Raw genomic sequence first — 18,741 nt, 5'->3', positions numbered from 1 at the left:
ATAGGCCCAGTGTGTGACTGAGGGAAACCCCCTCTATTCAAGTTATGAAGCAATTGGAAACACAATATTGTGATGACAGCCAGAAATGGAAAATACTTCTGTGGCTAGACAATTATGTAGAAGCTAATTGGATTTTTTCCAAAATAAACTCCCACTTTCTCAAGTTCCAAACAACATAAAATAATGAGTTACCATGTCTGTCTTTAATTTATTTCAGCTTCCATGTTGACTTGTTTCACCTATCAGATTAAGGCATTTATTATTGATTCAGAGCTGTTTCTACTTTTTCCTTTAAGTAAGACAGAGATTTATTAAATCATTTGTTTATAAAACTACAAATCACTGGCCAGAATTTGTCTTTCATTGTTATGACTTTATCCTAGGAAAGTTTACTAAACAGGGTTCCTAAAGAACGTGATTTTTGCACACTTAATCTCCCATAAGAACAGATCATTAGTAAAAGAAGTTAGAAATGCATGAAATGTAAGATCAATGTCAGCATTGTCAATCAATATGATGAAAGACATGGAAAAGTAGAAAGAAAGAAAACAATTTAGGTAGAGTTAAGTATTTTCTGATGATATTTAAAAGAGGTATAAAAGACTTTTCTAAGTATTTAAAAGTTTTTCTAAGGAACTTGATATGAGTCAATTTTATTTTCTATTTGGAGGGAGTTAAAAAAAATAAAGCTGCTAAAATAGAAAAAAAATTATTTCCATGTCATGAAAATAAGAATAAAATAGAAAAGATTTAATACAGTAACTGTGACAATGGATAAAATAATGGTTATCCCAATTTAATGTTATAACTACTCATTTCAAAATATATATTAAATAACCACTTCCATTATATTTCACACATAATACACATATATTTATACACACACATGCACACATGCTCATTTGATAAGCAGGTATTGTGTGAAAAGGAGTCATATGCTTTAAAGTCAAGTAGACTAAAATGCAGATTCTGCCACCTGCTAGCTAAGTGATTTTGAACAAATTTTTTTTTTTGAAACTTCTCTGAATCTCAGGTTTTATCACTTGCAAAATCTATCTTTTCCTGCACTTACTATTAGACCAAAAGGCCAACTGGATCAATAATGTACAGTGTGTAGGATAAATTACCATTTTACTTAAGTCGATAAAATCTGCTTTGGGATGATATGAACAGACACAATTGAAGATCATAAAATTGGATTAGAAGCAGGAGCACCACTGATTCATTGACTCAGTGAGAAGACTTGGCACTTAATTAGGTATGACCAGAGCCCAGGACCATAATGAAGTGAAAGATCAGAGAAAAATGCCAGCTCTAAAATAATCCCTCCAATTAAAATTGATCACAGATGCACAATAATTAAAGCAGTACTTTATTGGAGCCAAAATAGGCTGGTAGGCCACTGAACAGTTTCCAACCTAAGAATGTAGTCTAGAATACGTGGGTGTTTGAATTTCATTCACTGGTCATAAACTCCAGAGTGCGGGTCTCATGATTTCTCTATTTCAACACTGTTTTTCTGAATTCAGTGCCTAGGTGAGAGTAGTCACTCAATACCTGTAGAACTAATTATACCATTAGTGATGTGAACAAAGGGATGAAATGAGTAAAAGTTCAACTAGTTTCAATATAGTAGATGTAGTGAGCCATGTATACTCCACAACTTTATGTGCACGGAATCCTACAGAAATAAGATGTAGTCATGATGCTCCTTCCTGGTCTATGCTGAGGAGGAGGAAAGTTCCAAAAGTTGCTGCAGGTTTCCAGTGTTATTCAGAGCATCTCTGTCTTCCACAGGACAGGACAACATTGGCAGATGGACATCCATCGGGAAATCAAAATACTGAAGGATAAAGTCGGAAAAGTACGTGGGTTCAGGCAGTTGGAGATGAGCTCTTGATGCAGACAAAGAGGTGACACAGTGGAGGTGGAGATGCCCTTGGGTCTTGTGCCTGTGCTCCAACCTGGGCGGGGGCTTGGCTGCACTACCTCTGGGGTTGGGCCACCACCTGCCCAGGATTGCCACTGAATGCCAGAAAAGGGATGGAGAGGAGGGGCGAGTGGAGTGGAGGGGAAGAAAAGCATGTCTTATCACAGGAAACCAGAAAGTATTGTGCTGGGCTTTCAAACAGGCAAAAGTGGATAAGTGCAACAGGTTTCTGGAAGTGAGTGCTGATGCAAAGCTTGAGAACCAAGATGAGTATGGATGAAGAGAGAGGAGAAAGGAGGACATTTCAGGCTGGGAAAGAAACCTGTGTGGGAACAAAGGCAGACGACAGGAAGCCTGGCCATCTGGCTAGAGTGGAATTTACATAAGAGTGGCCTTGAACAAACTTCAGATTCAAGGCCATGTGGAAAGGTCATCATCTGTCTTGCCAGTACATCAAGTATAATGGAAAATGTGGATGCTTAACAATTACTTAATATATAATGATGTTATTATCGATTTAATAATTCAATTAAATGATTTAAATACTTACTAGTAATTTAATAATGATTATTATAAATATTCCTCCCAAAGATGTAATTTCTTATGCATAGAACATTCATATGCATATGCTCAGAAGAAGACACCTGTATGTACACACAAGCACACACACACTGACATGTGGACACTCAGACACAGTCACAAGCAACCACGCACACACAAACTCAGATATAGTGTCAAGCAGACATGCAGTCATGCACAAGCCCATAGACACACACTAACACACAAGCTCACTGAAACACACAAACACACACACTCTCAGGCTTACCTGGGCTTCAAGGATGTTGACTTTTTCTTTCAGATTTTCTATTCTTTTATCTTGTTCTTTTAAATTATTTTTTAATCCTTCCATCTAAGAATTAGGGGGCACAATTGGAAAAATCTTGTCAGGCCACAGGGTCAGAAATCATATGACTTTCTGAGGTCAAATGGTGCTCATCAAATAAAAGCATGACTTCTCCCAGTATTAGCAGTCTCAACAAGCTATAGAAAATCGCAAGCCAAATTAGCACCTGGAGAGGAGAGTCCTCAGATGGTGCTATTACACATTTTAACTTCTGCAGAACCTATTCACACCAAATTGAGCAGAAGCCCATCCTGTGGAAAGGAGCACTGGTCTCCCCAGGGGTCTCAGCAACCTCATGGCCTCCTCCTGCAGATGCACCTGCTGATAGACTGAAGGTGAGGCCCACAGGGGGTACAGAGGCTCCCCAAGGGATAGCTTGTCAAGCAGTGGCAGGAAGATGCAACCTGCTTTGCCAAGAGGCCATGCAGAATCAGGACATGGGATGGTGAGGTACAGAACAGCACCCAAGAGAGGGCACAGTGGATTCTGAAGCCAACTCTGTTACCACCAGCTCTACCATTGAACCATTATGAGCCTTGGTCTTCTCATCTGTAAAATGTAAGTGTGAGATGCCCCCAAGATCCCTCTCAAATCCCACTACTCAACTTTCTGGCCTTTTGGTGAAGCCATGGCCAAATGAATACAAGTGCTAACCTGTGTCAAGAAAGCACTGGAATTATTTAAGAGGACTCCTTCTGGAAACAAATGCTATATATAAAAACATGAAATGGAAGTCCAGTTTTACATACACATCTTGAAGTCTGTCTTATACAGTCCACCATCTCACTGGTTGCTAACACTATTACTTATTCTTTTTCTCCTGCCAGGGTATTCCTAGAGAATAGGCTAGTTCCCACCCTAAAACACATTCTAAATGAATTTATAATTATAAGGCTATTAAAAAAGATGACTTCTTATTTTAAAAAATATTTTGTTTACTTGATTGTAGTTGGATACAATACCTTTATTTTATTTTTATGTGGTGCTGAGGATCGAACCCCGGGCCTCACACATGCTAGGCGAGCGCTCTACCGCTGAGCCACAATCCCAGCCCCAACTTCTTATTTTTGAAAAGTATGAGTGATTTACAAAATCTTCTGAATAACAGTGCATGGCATCTGACTCAGAACACCTACACAAACATCAGTGGAACACCTAAAAAGCAGTTAAACACAATTTCCCAATGGTCCTTATTGAGAACATGGCAGATGCTGGTGTTACTGTCTGTAACAGAAGACATTCAGAACTGAGCCATGTTGCATGAGAAAACAAAAACATACATCACTGGGGAGAAGAGCCCCATGGCAAGCTACCCGTATGTGGCCTTCAGGCTGTAAACATACCATCTACCAGAGAAATGCACTCGATTAGCCTGACCTCCTGGATGATGCTGCGCAGGTTCTGATGCTGAGAGTGAATCACAAACTGCAAATGAGAGATCTGCTCCTGGAGAATGGAAATCTCTGTTTGAAGATCCTGGCAACTGGGAATGCAGAGGGAAAAAAAGAAAGAAAGCTTTGCAAACAGGCTGGGCAGCTCTTTCCCCTGCCTTTAGGGCTAGGCCTCCTTACACACCCCATGCTATGGAGCACTAGACCACACAGATCACACTGAGGATGAACAGCCAGGAAGCAGCCCCTGTGATGTGCCTAGTCATGAACTTGAACGGGAATGCCAATTCATGTCACAACATTTCTCCAAGAGGCAGCTGGGTCAAGTTGTATTTGGCCAAGTGAAGCACTTAACATTTCAGCTAACACTTTTGAGTCCACATAAACCATGGTTAAAAAAAAAAAAAAAATATATATATATATATATATATATATATATATATATATATATATATGAGTTAGATTTGAACTTAGATTGCTCATACTTTTCCAGAGCTCCACTTGGGGTACTGGAATTGATTATCCAACTTTTGCTTCTTTCTCTTCTTCCAATATTAGTTATGAAACCACATTTATCCTGGCAAGACCACCAAGGTTGGGAGCATTGGGAAGTTGAGAAGCCACTCACACTTTCTAAGTCTCCGTGTAACAGTTGCAATAATCTCTGCTTTTGCTACTTTATGAGATTAATCTATAGACTTGAAGAATAAAGTGAATATACTTTTTGAAAGTAATGAGCTTTTCACAAAGTAATGTATCGATATTATTTCAGCCTTTTAAAAGTTTTGCAATGAGTAACCCTCATCCAATGCAATCACAATTCTGGATTTTTATAGCCTCTACATGTAAAGATCATGGAAATTCATAGAACACCATAGAACATGATCTCATTAGGGAATGATCTCCACTTGTTTCATATCATATATTAAGACATTGTTTCTCAAATTTAACAGGCATCAGGGATCTTGTTAAATCTAGATTCCAACTTAGTATGCAGGTGTAGGGCTTGAATTTCTGCATATACAACTGGGTGTTCCATGATGTTGCTGGTCTATGGGTTATTCTTTGAGTAGTGCAGCATTAGACCACTAAAGGAGGCTCGGTAACTTTTTGTATATAAGATAGTCTTTCAGAACCATGTGACTTACCATCAGTCACACTTACTTACAACTTGCAAAATTTAGGAAATTCTTTTTAACTCTCTTTCTCTTTTGGTTTTGCATGAGAGGACTTTAGAAAAGTTTAGTTGACTGTACAAAACATTAATTTCCATAAAGCTACACTAATCCTTGCATATGCAAATAACATAATGATGACTATTACAATACATTTATCATATGGAATTAAATAATTTATCCTACCAAAGTGCTGTATAATTATGCAAAATAAATGTCACAAAATACATGTAAAATGAAGTTCATTGTTGTTCATAATATAAAACAAAAGGGAAGGTTCTAAATGCTCATCAATAAAGACTGAAAAAATGAAGCAAGGTCTATCTATGCCATTCAGATAGCCAATATATATATATATATATATGAAGATGCTAAATATCATTGATATCCAGTGCAGCACAAATGGCAGCCACACATACACCTATACACAACCAAATTAGCTAAAATTTAGTGAGACTCAGAATACTTAGTCTTGGCAAAGATTTGGAGCAACAGGAACTTTAACCACTGCCGCTGGAAATTAAATTAATATAATCATTTTAGAAAACATTTTCTTCTGAAGTTAGCCAATGATTTGTAATTCCATTTCTAACTATGTGCCAAAATGTGCACTATGAGACAGATAAAAAAATGTTTATGGAAACTTTATGCATGTTGAAACCTGGAAACAAACCTGCGATATTCATTGACAGGAAAATGGATAAGCAACTGTTGCTTTTTCACACATAAACCATGAATGACAGACACCAACAACATGACTGATGCTCAAAAACCACCCAGAGCAAAAGAAGACCCAGTGTGCCACTCATCAGAAGGTAAAAATGAAAAACTTAGTCAAGGCAGCTGTTATGCTAAGGGATACATAAAGAAAAGCAGGGACATGATACAGGACAGGCCAGAGCAGGGCCACTTCAGGAAGTCACAATTGTTCATCCATATGTTTGCTTTTAAATAGTCCATTAAACCATAGGTAGTATTAATGTTCTGTGCATGTTTCTGTATGTGTGTCTTACTTCACATGCATGTGTGTGTGTGTGTGTGTGTGTGTGTGTGTGTCAATATGTGTTTAAACAGAAAAGAGATGCAGGGGATACAAGCCAACCAACTAATTCTAGTGAGCTTTGTATGTTTATGAATTTGGAAGAATTCCATTTGTCTTTGGAGATTATCATGCTATTTAATCTTCTCTTGCTGTTTTTTGTTCGTTCGTTTACTGTACAGGGAATTGAACCCGTGGGCGTTCTACCACTGAGCTACATCCACAGCCCTTTTTTTTTTTTTTCTTTTTGTAATTTTATTTTTTACCTAGAGACAGAGTTTCCCTAAGTTGATTATCATGCCTACACAATACAATCTGCCAGCTACGTCCTCCCTCCCCATCCTGACTGACATGTAAAAACAACTATCCAATTAAGAAAATTTATGAAGGAAGAAAAGGGCAGATTGTTGACGCAGGCTGAAGAAAGGCTACCAGTTTAATTGTGCCTTTGCACATGGTTTTTGTAACATGATCCTCTAAGGGACCCATCCCTCAGCAAAAACACATACTTGGACCTTTCCCTTGGACAGAGGAAATGTGAAATCGGAACCAAGTAAATGTGCAGTTCATTGTTTTCTTTCCGCAATTTGTGAGGGAAAGTGTTTGAAAGAAAGAAGCTGGATGCCTGATTCAGAGGAAAATGCTGTGTGCTCATATTCCTGGATCTGACCATGGAGACAAGGCACAGCCCTCTCAGCATTTCTGAAATTCAAGTTCAAGGAATAGCTGCTGCAGCACCAGCCTGCACTGGATTCTAGAGGCCCCTGAGCTCCAGGATCAGAGGCTTTCTTAAGAAGGAAAAAGGAGTCTGGGCAAATTTCAGATCCCCTAGCAGGTGAGGTTCAGGACCTGAGGAGGGAGAGGAGAACTTGGAGCCTCTAAGGAGAGTCCAGACTTCAGAGGTTTGCAGCATTTCAAAGAGAGTGAGAGTGAGAGGGGCCACAGCCCAGGGAATGAATCCTTGGGGCAGGGATCATCAGGAGTCCTTTATCTAGGATTCATGCTCTGCCTCCCAATGTCTCAACAGAATTTTTGATGGACATTTTCCTCTGCCGTGCAATAGAATAGAAAAAAAAAGGAGTGAATGTTAAAATACAATTTAAAAACTTCAACTTCAGGGAAGCTTCTCAATTCTTTCGTGGTAAGTACAGCTAAAACCCCTGGACATTAGATATAAACAAGCATAAGAAGACTGACAACAATAAGAAGGTGGCAGACTGGCTTGGGATCCTGGGATCCAAGGAAGAAACATGGTGAGTTCTCTGAATTTTCTCTTTACCTCCTAAATCCCAAACTTGAAGCTGAAAAAGTTGGCAGTCCAGAATGTCAATGAGAGCAGACAAAAAGAGAAAAAGGAAAAAAAAAAAAGAATACTGGCCCTTCCCTTTTAGGCAGGGAATTGAGGACTCCTTCCCAATTCATCACTGAGGGAAGATGAGGCGGGTACCTTTTCTGGTTCTCTTTCTGTTAGGATTCTTTAGCTTTCAAGACAGAAATTCAAGCTCGTTTTTAACTTGCAGAAACATTTTTAACTTGCCTTAGGAGGCACCCAAGTTCATGAAGAGCTGTCTCTCCATCTATTCTTCAGGATGTTCTGTGGGCAGCTTCATTGGCCTTTGCTACATTATGCTCTGTTCCGTGCTGTTGCGATGGCTTTGATTGAATTGTTCTTTGGTGTCAAGCTATTCTTTTCTAGAGGAGGTTCTGAGGTGTGGCCTCAGGTGTTTTTCATGATACGGTTGAAGATATTGTTCATGATTCTCTTTATGAGCATACCCTGGACAATTTTCTTTCCAGTTACATGAACATATTTTTAAAAAGTGAACTTCTCCCAAAGAATTGGTTAGTTTTAGTCATGTGGACATCGTGAATCACAGAACTAATCATTAATTTCCTTTTTGGTTTGGTTTAAAAATGCACCAGTGGTCTACTGAGAGCAAGTCTGCAGGATTCCACCATATGTATTTTGTAGATTAACTACATGAAATGCCTATTCTTGTATCTCCTTGGTCTCACCATCTATTTTATTTCCAATTTAAGTAATGATGATATGACTTATATAGATTTTAAATAAGCAATCTTAGGGCACATAAATATAATATAATATATATATTATATTATATTATATTATATATAATTGTGGGTTCATCATTCCTGGTCACATTGACACAATCTCAAAATATGATCTTTTTAGGTGTTTTCAAAGTGTACCAGGGATTAATGAACCCAACTGTTACAAGAATGAAAAGGAAAGAATGAAAAATCAAAAAATATGAAAAAAAAATCAAAAAGAGATAAAAGAAGAAAGTAAAAGTGGAAACTGAAACTACTACACTGCATGCCTAAGATGCTACTTCTGGGCATAGCACACATTCCCCAGGCACTGGAAACACAACACTTCATAGAAGTGAGATTGGGAGAAAAGACAGTGGGTTGGTGGTATCCAAGAGGTTCTCCGGAGCCCTAAAAGAATCTTCTGCAGCTACAGGGACTTAAAGATGGCCTGCCGTCAAGGGTATAATGTTTCTCTGGATCTCTTTGAGTGTCCACATTACTGAGTGAGGGTCCCCAGGGAAGAAGGGATGAGTGAGAATAGAAGAAGTTGGGTATTACCATCACTCAGCCAGACCAAGAGGAAGAATCAGTATGGATGTAGAGGTAGCTTTGTCCACATTTCAATAAAACTCAGGAATATGTCTTTTTTTGCTCATCAAAATCCTTTCCATTGTTATTTCCAGTGATGGCACCAAAGAGATGGCTTTTAGAGAACCCCCAAACTACCGCAGGTAGATACACACTTAAGTGGCAACCACAGTGTGCTTTGACATGCAACCTCAGCTTCGAGGTAACCATCTTTCCTTCTCTGAGGTTGCGCATGCCTAAGCAACTCTTACCTAAATGGGGGAGCCCTTGCTGCTAATTTTTATAAATCCCAAATATGACTTTCGTGTGAACTTGTGTATATGTCGGTGAGGTAGCAGGCAAGTTGGGAAATAGCTTTCTGCTGGCCATCACACCGGAGGGAGGGGAAACCAGTAGGGAATACTGGAGCCAAATCCTGCGAGCCAATCCCAGCCTGTGAGAGGTCAGATAGCTTGACAAGGTCCTTAATTATTAATTAAGTCCAGATTGCTCCTTGAAAGGTCAATGGAAGGATTTAATTGGATATGGTACCTGGGGTTACTCTGTGAACTGTAAAGCACTATACATGTGTCTGTTAGTGGTAATGGTAATGGCAATACAGTCAACCTTATGTTTAAGAAAACACATCTTTTAACTTTCCAATTCTTCTTCATGGCCATATTTATCCAACTTGAGCCTGCAGAAATCCCCTTTATTTGAGAGAGGTTAACCCAATTTCTACTGCTCCAACCCAAAGATGCTGGTTCACTCTGTTGTCACACAGCAACATGAATGCCTCTCCATTCAGCTCGGAGGAGATAATAAGGAAGACAGAATACGTGTGATGCTACACACTATGAAAACCACATAAGCCAGATGTCCAAACACCTTTCTGGGAGCACAAAACATCCATTTCCTTCAAGAAATTTCTGAAATCTCTTTAAGAGCCTTGGGAGAATTCCTTATGACAATTGCTTATATATAACAGAACTGAAAAAAATCAGTTTTTTTAAAGGATTATACTGTTGACTCAAAGACTGATAAAAATCCCATTGTTGGTTAAAAAGATCTCTTAAAGAAAAATATCAAACTCAGACTACCTACACTCTTCATGGAACATACTGTATGAGCCAATAGTTCTGCTATGTGGACCAAAAGCTGTATTTAAGGGGAACGAAGTAAGCCAAAGATGGACTTAGAGTTAAGTTACGGGTATTCTTAAGTAATGCTATCACATATGGAAGGATACTTTAAGTAATTCCACAATGTAGGATGCTCTCTGCCATATTCTCTTCACTCTCTACCTGGATGCACAGGGCTACACAACTGTTGTAGGAATCCACCTGCTGCGGTTACACGCATGTCCAGAGGGAAGAAGACAGGAAAATAGTGACTTACAGGTATCTCACCATATTTCAGGTATGTGTGCCTGATTGCCAGGTTCAGCCATTTCTGGTGGTAAGAAATTTGTGACTATGAGCCAGACATATAAGAAGAGATGAGAAGAGAGAAAGAGAAATCCGAAGGGAAAAGGAAGTAAGGGGAAAAGACCAAAGATCAAGAAAGAGGTTATGGGCGTGCATACTACCGAATAAATGAAAATCTGAATTTGCCCCCTGTGAGGCACCTAATAGGGCCTGATGACCCAGTGAGCGAGAGTTCTAGATGGATGGACTAAGATGTGGAAAGACAGTTGGCTTCGAATGTGATCTCTTTGCATCAGAACTACCACGGCTGTGGTGGGCTTAGAATAAAAAATGAGAATAGAAATGTCTGATGGTATGAGCTATGACCCAACATTCTAGAGGATTCTCCCAGTGACAGCTGAGTAGGACACCCCGTGATGTCCACATATCCAGCCCACCCGAGGGTGCTGAGCACTGCCGCAGCTCGAGAGGTGTGACTATGAGTCAGTTCCAAGATGGCAGGATGTTTTCCATAGTATCTCTTTCATCCTCTCCTGAACTGTGGAGCATCACAGAAGTACCCTAGAATTTGACCTGTGGGCTGGCCAGTTTGATGTGGGCTGCAGAAGAGACCCCTGAGCAGACAAAACCAGGGGGAATGACAGTGTCTCCAGCATCCTTAACACCAAGAGCAGACAGGGAGGCTGCAGGCTCACTCAGCTCTTCAGAAGGATTAAACCCCCACCCACCACTCCCCCCACTTCTCAGTGGGTGAGGCAAAGAAGCATAGGGCTGTTGTTCCTAAGAATTCATCCTCCTTCCCACTTCATTGGGGGTGAAAAGACTGTCCACAGTGGAGCCTGCCAGTGGAGAGGAAAGCTATCAGTAAGTACTTTGATTTAGAAGGTAGACTTGCAAACCTTTTAGCATATGCAGTGTTGGATTTGAGTTGCAGCAGCTTGGTTTCCAAAGACAGTTTTCTTTCTAGCAGTGATCTCTTTTCCTAGGGGAAAATAAGATACAAATTTTGTTTATTTTCTGTGTGTATGTGCATGTGTGTGTAGGCACACACATGTTTAGTAAAGCATTCTTCTTGCAAACTGTTCACAAAAGATGCCTCTTGCGATGCGAGAAATACAGATTGAGCTAAAGAGCTCATTTCCTAAGAGCTGTTTACAAGGAACCCCAAGACAGCCTGGTTGGGCATTCCTCTGAGTGCTTTACAAGGAAGTTGTTCATTCCCTTGCTGCCTAGAGAGCTTGCTCCTCATCTAACCCACTGCTGAAATGGAGCCCCTGCAGCTTGACCTCTCCCATCCTCCTCCTCAGTCCCACCCCAAATGCACAGTCTGTTCAGTCCCGAGCTCATCACCACACCTGCCTCTCCTCCATTAGGCTGAGTGGTTGGTATCCAAGGACACCAATGCACGTACCTTGATACCTCTACCTGCTCTCATGGCATCTGTCGGAAAGTAGGAAAGTACTAAATGTATTTTTAATGATGGATCAAGGCCACAGACAATTAAATTGCTTCCTAATTAGGATCCCAGAAAAACTATGACACTAAGAAAGAACATCTTTACACATGCTGTCGTTTAATTATTAAACCAAACTATCTTCATCCCAAAGGAAAATAGACAAGTCCATGAAAAACCAGGCTGGGATGATTGTGTTCGGTGTGTATTTGATGGCAACATGCTGAAAGAAGGAATTTGGAGTTTGGGCTGGCTGGTTTAAGTAGCCAAGTTGGGATGTGGGGGAATCAGGAAAAAACTGAAAAGAGCAGGAATTGATATCGGCAAACTGGATGGCACTGACTGAAAGAGATTTTATGAAAATATCCACAATGCTATTTAAATCACTTCTCACTGTGGTATTTATACAGATATTACACAGGCAGAGCACACTACAGAAGCATCCGAAAGACTCTGCACATGGGCTGATCTAGTTTTGAAATTTGGGCCCAAGGTTTTAGCCTCTCTGGGTCTTATTACTGTTAAGAAAAATTAAACCCTGAAATAAAAGCAACATGTGCTGCATGTAGTTTTCAAGTCACATTAGGTCATGTTTAATAATCTGACCCTCAAATTATTTAATTTACTCAGAGAATTTTCCTGTGCCTGACTTTGTGATCTGATTAGAGTTCTGACTCTCTGAAGTTGTATGTTAATGTGTGGCTTCCTGTCTGGTAGAAAAGATGATCCCAAAGGTTATGGTTTAATTGCCTCAAAGAATATAAACCACTTTTTAAAGTCTAACCTAAAAACCTGATTCTATACTCCTTTCCTTCTCACAAAATGCCTACGTAAGTAGCCCGTTTCTCAAAATACTTTATTTAAATCAGCTTTACCATCTTACTGGTTCCCTCATTAGTTAATGAGTTGAATAAAACATTCGACATGTATTCATTCTATATTTGTATGAGTCACATTTTAAAATTTATGAACATCCCTAAAATGAGGATAATAATCCCTAAACTGAAATGTTGGGATGATTAGAGATAATGTATGTGAGAGGCCTACCTGCTCCCCCGGCATGGAGCTGGACCTCAGTATATAATAAACTTGAGAGTATGAATTACTTCGTAGTCTATGTGTTCTGAGACTTTTTTTTAAAAAAAATTATGCTAATTTATTCAAATTTCTCTTGTGGAATTCTTGATCCACAGAAATTGTGCCAGAGTAGCCATAATTATGTTCAAATTATTTCAAGCCAATGATGACGTTTGGATGACCAATAAAACCCATCAAAGATCATGTATCTCAAATTTGCAGGGTGGAGGAATGGTGTTTCACAATCGTTCTTCCCGATGGACTTCTTCTTGATTAACAGATTTTCGCAGCCAGAGTTCAAAGAGTCCACAGACAACTGAAGAAAACCTCCAAGCCAGGCCAGGGTCCCAGCATCCAGGTTGGGCTCTTCACACACCCTCTGGGGCAGCACAGAAGGTCACAGGTTACCAGCCAACACTTCTCTGGTTTCATGGTGTGAATAGCATCACACCGTGGGCACCTGCTGTTCCCAAAGCTGCCCCCCTAGGAGGCAGTATCAATAGGAGAGGAGTGGACACCAATTAGAGTCATTACCAAATGTTCCCATCTAACTGATGTAGGGACCCGGGATGTCATTTTATCTAGCATAAGAAAAGAGAGCGACATAACGGGAAGGACTGTGCACTTGAAGCTGGCGGATCACAGATACTCCCTTGTCCCTGCTCTCCTCATTTATCAAATGATGATGGGAAAGTAGGTGGTCTCAGAAGTGCCTTTGAGCTCTAAAATTCTAATGGAGCTAAATCAATGACACTAAGAATCAAACATGATTCAACAGAATTGCACTGTTAGCAAAAGGAAAATGTGCCATATGAAAATGCTCTTATTGGGCGTTTTCGCTAGCTTATCACTGTGTGTGCGGAATAGATTCTCACTGCATTCCTGATTAAAGTGGGACAGATGGTGGAGGTTTTAAGTAATGTGTTCATTACCAGACCTCAGAGCACTAATGGCTATTTACTGGAGCAGGACCTTGTTCAAGTGAGTAGCAAATGAATTCTTCTCTAGGGGTACCCGCTACTAGGGCGGTATTTATCACCCTTTCTGAGAATGAGCATTTTTTCATTTTTACTTTCTTTTGGAACTGGCATCTTTTCCCTATTAATACAAAAGGTTTAGGACTCTCTCCCCTCATTCTAACACAATCCCTATCTGAGAAACTTCCTCCAAGCCTATCTTCTCATTGTCTCCTTAAACCAAGATGGTGCCAAGTTTTACTTCTTTTAATAGTTTCATTTGTTTGTTTACAAATATAAAATATCTTTAATTTAAATATGTTAAAAAAACACTCCATGCTCCTCTACCCCATTTCCACTCAGCTCAACCTCACAGAGGTTCCACAGAGGCTCTACCCCAGAAACCACTGAACTTTGACATTCTAGAAGGTTACCACATGGCCTTGCTTAGCCATGGGCATCCAGTCTATTACTCTGTCACAAATCTTCTACAGGCAGAGAACAGTTATGAGTCAACATTAATGGCAAGCTAAGCCATTGCCTCCAAAAAATGCCCTGCCAGTATCTGAGCCACTGACCCTTAATCTTGAATGTGTCCCCCTACATTCAACAGGGGTTTTAGCCTCTCCCAAAAGATCCTTAGGAGAATTAGAGGCAGAAGATGTGGGAGGTTCTGAAGCCCCACACAGTCCAGTTCCACACACTGTAATCTCCACAAACAGTGACTATGTCCATTCATTCACAAGCTCATTCACCCCAGCTCTGCATAGCACATGGTAGGTGCTCAAATCTATTGAATAAATGGTTGATTAAATACATCCCAGATCTTTGAGACCTAGTATAATAACTCACATATGGTCTGGAATTCCTGGGGTTGTTAGAAAACAGAAATTATCATCCACTGTCCTTTTGTTAATTTTCAGGCACTAACCAGTGGCCACTAATCTGACCTGGTGTTTACTGGATTTGAGATAGGATGATTGCAAGTTGAAGGTTACATTCCAAACTGGTTGATCAAGTTGTTTGGTTAGACAACCCTATGTGCTTTCCAGAACTGTTTTCCTTTTCTCAATGCAAACATTCACTGTGCTTAGTTTCTAAATGATTTATTATCAAATGGAGTATTCTAACACTATCAAGTACCAAACCAAATATTACAGCTTTTCCAAAAGAGTGTAATTATAAACTGGCCTGCCTGCATACACCTACTGCTTAAGGACATTCTAGTCCAATGATTCTACTGAAGAATATCACCCAATACCTGATAGGAGTGTAGCTGTGTGTTGTTATTAGATAACATTAAGTTTAGGCTTATTTTTGTGATTTCCTCTTAGGACCTTCATTAAGATTATAAATGCAACTAAATTCAGTATCACAAATCTTACATTCTTGGAAAATACTTTAAAACTAATGAAAGTTCCTTCGGTAAGAAATCTGAATACCATTGAAATGTGATGTTTTTGAAGTGACATTTTTTAAAATCATAACAAAGAAGACTTGTAAAACATACTGAGGTTGGGAAGAACAGAAGTAAATCAGGAGATTACAACAATAAATATAAAACACATCAGGTGGAATTTCCTAGAAGCCAAACCTATGTTCTTATCTACACCGAATACAGTTTCAGAAATGCCAATTTCTTATTTATTTTGCCATTAAAAGTTAAAATTCCTTGTTTTGTTTGAATTATAAATTCTAAGGCATGAGTAATTAAATTTATGTGTTTATCTTTTGTATGCATTTGGAGTGCCAGACACTTAAAGTAACACTGCATGAACCGTTTCCCAATTTTTCTTCTATTATTACTCTTTTCCAAATCCATCTTTGGAAAGTTCTGATTTCCAAAGAATAGATTTTCTTACTGTGAACTCTCTTTCTCCTGGTGTAAATATTAGTTTTTATGTACTCAGAGAGGTCAAGAGTGGCCAGAAATGAAGACTGCTCTCTCTAACACACACAAAGGCCATGAGGGGTAGCATCTGCCACATTATTATTCCAAGAGGTAGATTCTGTGGTATTTTCCATTATTTCCATTCATAGCCTGACCTGGTTTCCCATTCTAAGATGTGCATTTGCTAGAAAGAGAAAGTGACAATGATATCACTACATTATTTGCTAAAGTAAGTCCATAACTATACCACAGATCATATTAAGTGTTAAAGAGAAGAAGCTAACAAACATTATTGAGCACTTCCTAAGATCAGGTATCATATTATTTTATTTAATTTTAATATTAAATAAAATTTAATATTATATTATTTTATTTTATTTAATATCCTATTTTTTCAGTGTTATTGTCTTTCATTTCCCCCCAGTCCTGTCAGGAAGAAATCCCTTTCATTCTTCAGGGACTTACCTTTTCCATTCTCTCTAGAAAGTTCTCCAATTCTGTGATCTGACTATGTTTTTCTTCAAGCTTTTCAGTGACTTGATTCAGATTTTCAACATGTTGTTTCAATTTCTGTTCTTTTTCAAGCTTATTAACCTTTGGTTAGAAAAATAGTTACCAGATTGTTTTTATTAAACCATACACATAACATGTCCCTCTATAATTTTCTAACTAGTCACCGAAATGAATAGCTCACACTTGTTTAGAACTATTCTTTTGATTTCAGTGTTTTCCTGATGAATGCAATACTAAATCAGTAGAGAATAATAATATATAAATATGATCCCTAGAATGTTGACATTTGTTACCATAGAGCCTGTCTCCCAAAATGGTATGAGAAAGACACATGCTGATTTAAGAAAAGCAAAATATTTAACTGTTTCTCAACAAAAATTATCTAGAATAAAAAATAAAAGCTTATATGTTCAATTGCAAGTGTTTCTTTTTAAATCAGGAAGTGTCATAAAAGCAGAATAATTATCCCCAACGTGTCTGGGGTTTTTCCCAGGCATACTGCAGGAGGGGAAAGACCCCAGAAGAGAAGTCTCTGCTTGGCCTCCCATAGGCCACACTTGGGAGTGTTTCAACTTGACCTCTACCTGACATGAACATAGATATCTGTTGCAGAACTTGAGATTTCTCAGTAAAAATAAAAGCATCTGTCTGCCCTTGAAAAATCCAGGTGGGCATTCCTGCCAGGCTGCTTGGGGTAAGGCCGATGTCTCATCACAGGGACATGCATGACCTGTCTGCAGGTCCCACTGCTCCAGTAGACCCCTCGCAGGGGCACAAGCCAGCCAGGCCATTTCATTTGCTTATATTCTTCACCCGACCCTGCACACAGGCGAGTTTGTAGCTGTCAGCATCATAGCCTGAAGTAGGAGGAGCATGACCTAAGCAGTGGATTTCCTACTGTGCTCCCAAGGGGACCTTATACCTAAGGCCAGAGCAGGTAGAGACCCAGGCACCTCATCCTGTGTTTTATATTCTGAGTTTCAGTACATACACACACACACACACACACACGTTCTCTCCTCCAATCCTAGAACATAAATTTCAGACGTTTATCAGTCCTAGCACACGTAACTCTGATTTAAAAGCAAACAAAAAACTTTGCGTGAGTTTGCATGTGTGCACATTTATTTTTATATCTTTAAATATATTTGTACTCACACACAATTTATGTTTGTTTTTTTTTTCTAATCAGAAGAATGTATTCTAAGACCCAAATGATCTTTAATCCATTTATCTGGCCCGAAACCCAAGTCCAGAGAAAAGGAAATGACTCTGTCTGGACCATCTTGTTAGTCAAAGGTGGAGTCAGAAGAGGCACAGGCCAGCCCCGATCTCCTGACAGGATGGCGCTGCCTCCTCCCCCTGTGTTGTGCAGGGGGCTCTGGGCAAGAATGGCAGGCAACACAGCAGCTCGGCCACATCTGGTGGGGCTCAGCAGGGCTGGGGCAATCGGCACAAAAGACAGCTCTTCAGCCTTGTCTCTGCCCTTGCCACCTCACCGGCTGTGGCTTGTTCCACATCTAACTCCTCCAGAAAGAGGGACTGATAGTTGGTACCTGGAGTAATTGTTTACTGTCCTCATGCTTCTTTCTCACGTCTTCAGACTGTGCTTGGTAGTTTTCAAATAATTTCTGGGCCACATTTCTCAGAGCTGCTGCTCCTGCTTCTCTGGAGGCTTCCAGCTAGGGAAAAAGGTCACGCTGCATGTTTTGACATTTCCAGTTAAAAGGGTTAGAGGCAGAACATTTTGATGGGCAATTAAAAACAGAGAACCTGACTATACCATTTGCAGCCCCATAGACAATGGATGGGAGAAAAGACACTGTGATTTGGTAAAGAAAAACATAAAATAAGAAACCCCTTGTTTAGTGGGTCAGTGCATGGAGACATATCTGTCCAGCCAAGCCGAAACAGAGCTTTAGGTGCATGCATGGTAGCTTCCTGAAATAGAAGTGGGACAAGCTTGAAGTATGTGGGCAACAAAAATTTAAAAATTGTGAATCTTTCAAAGCTTTAAATGGGAAAATAAAGATGGCTGCAAAGATTATCTACTAAGATATTCACTGCAGGGTTGAATAGAAAATAAGGCCCCTCAAAGAAAACATAAAGCATTCAATAATGGATCAGTGAAACCAATAGTGAGACATCTATGAATGCTATAATTAATGTTTATTAAATATGCAAATGCTTTTTAAATTTATTGTGGAAAGAAACTTAGCTTTAGACTTAGCCTCTTGAATTTGGAAGTGCACAGTACAGCATTGTTAACTATAAGCTCAATCCCTAAAGCAAGCCTTTAGAACTTAGTCAATTTCATAACTGCAACTTTATACCCATTGAACTTCTGTAAGATTTCTTCACTA

General features: G+C 39.4%; 1 protein-coding gene across 1 annotated transcript in view; it reads right to left on the bottom strand.

The window, feature by feature from the left end:
* Positions 1 to 18,741, bottom strand: part of Ccdc68 (coiled-coil domain containing 68) — a 42,197-nt gene that overhangs the window by 5,161 nt on the left and 18,295 nt on the right. The window contains exons 6-10 of the mRNA XM_076837168.2: positions 17,935 to 18,060; positions 16,331 to 16,459; positions 11,388 to 11,470; positions 4,212 to 4,317; positions 2,757 to 2,840 (exon numbers count right to left, since the gene is read on the bottom strand). Coding sequence (XP_076693283.2) covers positions 2,757 to 2,840; positions 4,212 to 4,317; positions 11,388 to 11,470; positions 16,331 to 16,459; positions 17,935 to 18,060 — 528 coding nt within the window. The remainder of the gene's footprint in view (positions 1 to 2,756; positions 2,841 to 4,211; positions 4,318 to 11,387; positions 11,471 to 16,330; positions 16,460 to 17,934; positions 18,061 to 18,741) is intronic.

The sequence above is a fragment of the Callospermophilus lateralis genome, chromosome 17 (genome assembly GCF_048772815.1).
Source record: "Callospermophilus lateralis isolate mCalLat2 chromosome 17, mCalLat2.hap1, whole genome shotgun sequence".
Taxonomy (NCBI): Eukaryota; Metazoa; Chordata; class Mammalia; order Rodentia; family Sciuridae; genus Callospermophilus; species Callospermophilus lateralis.
This window is presented reverse-complemented; position numbering and strand designations above follow the sequence as displayed.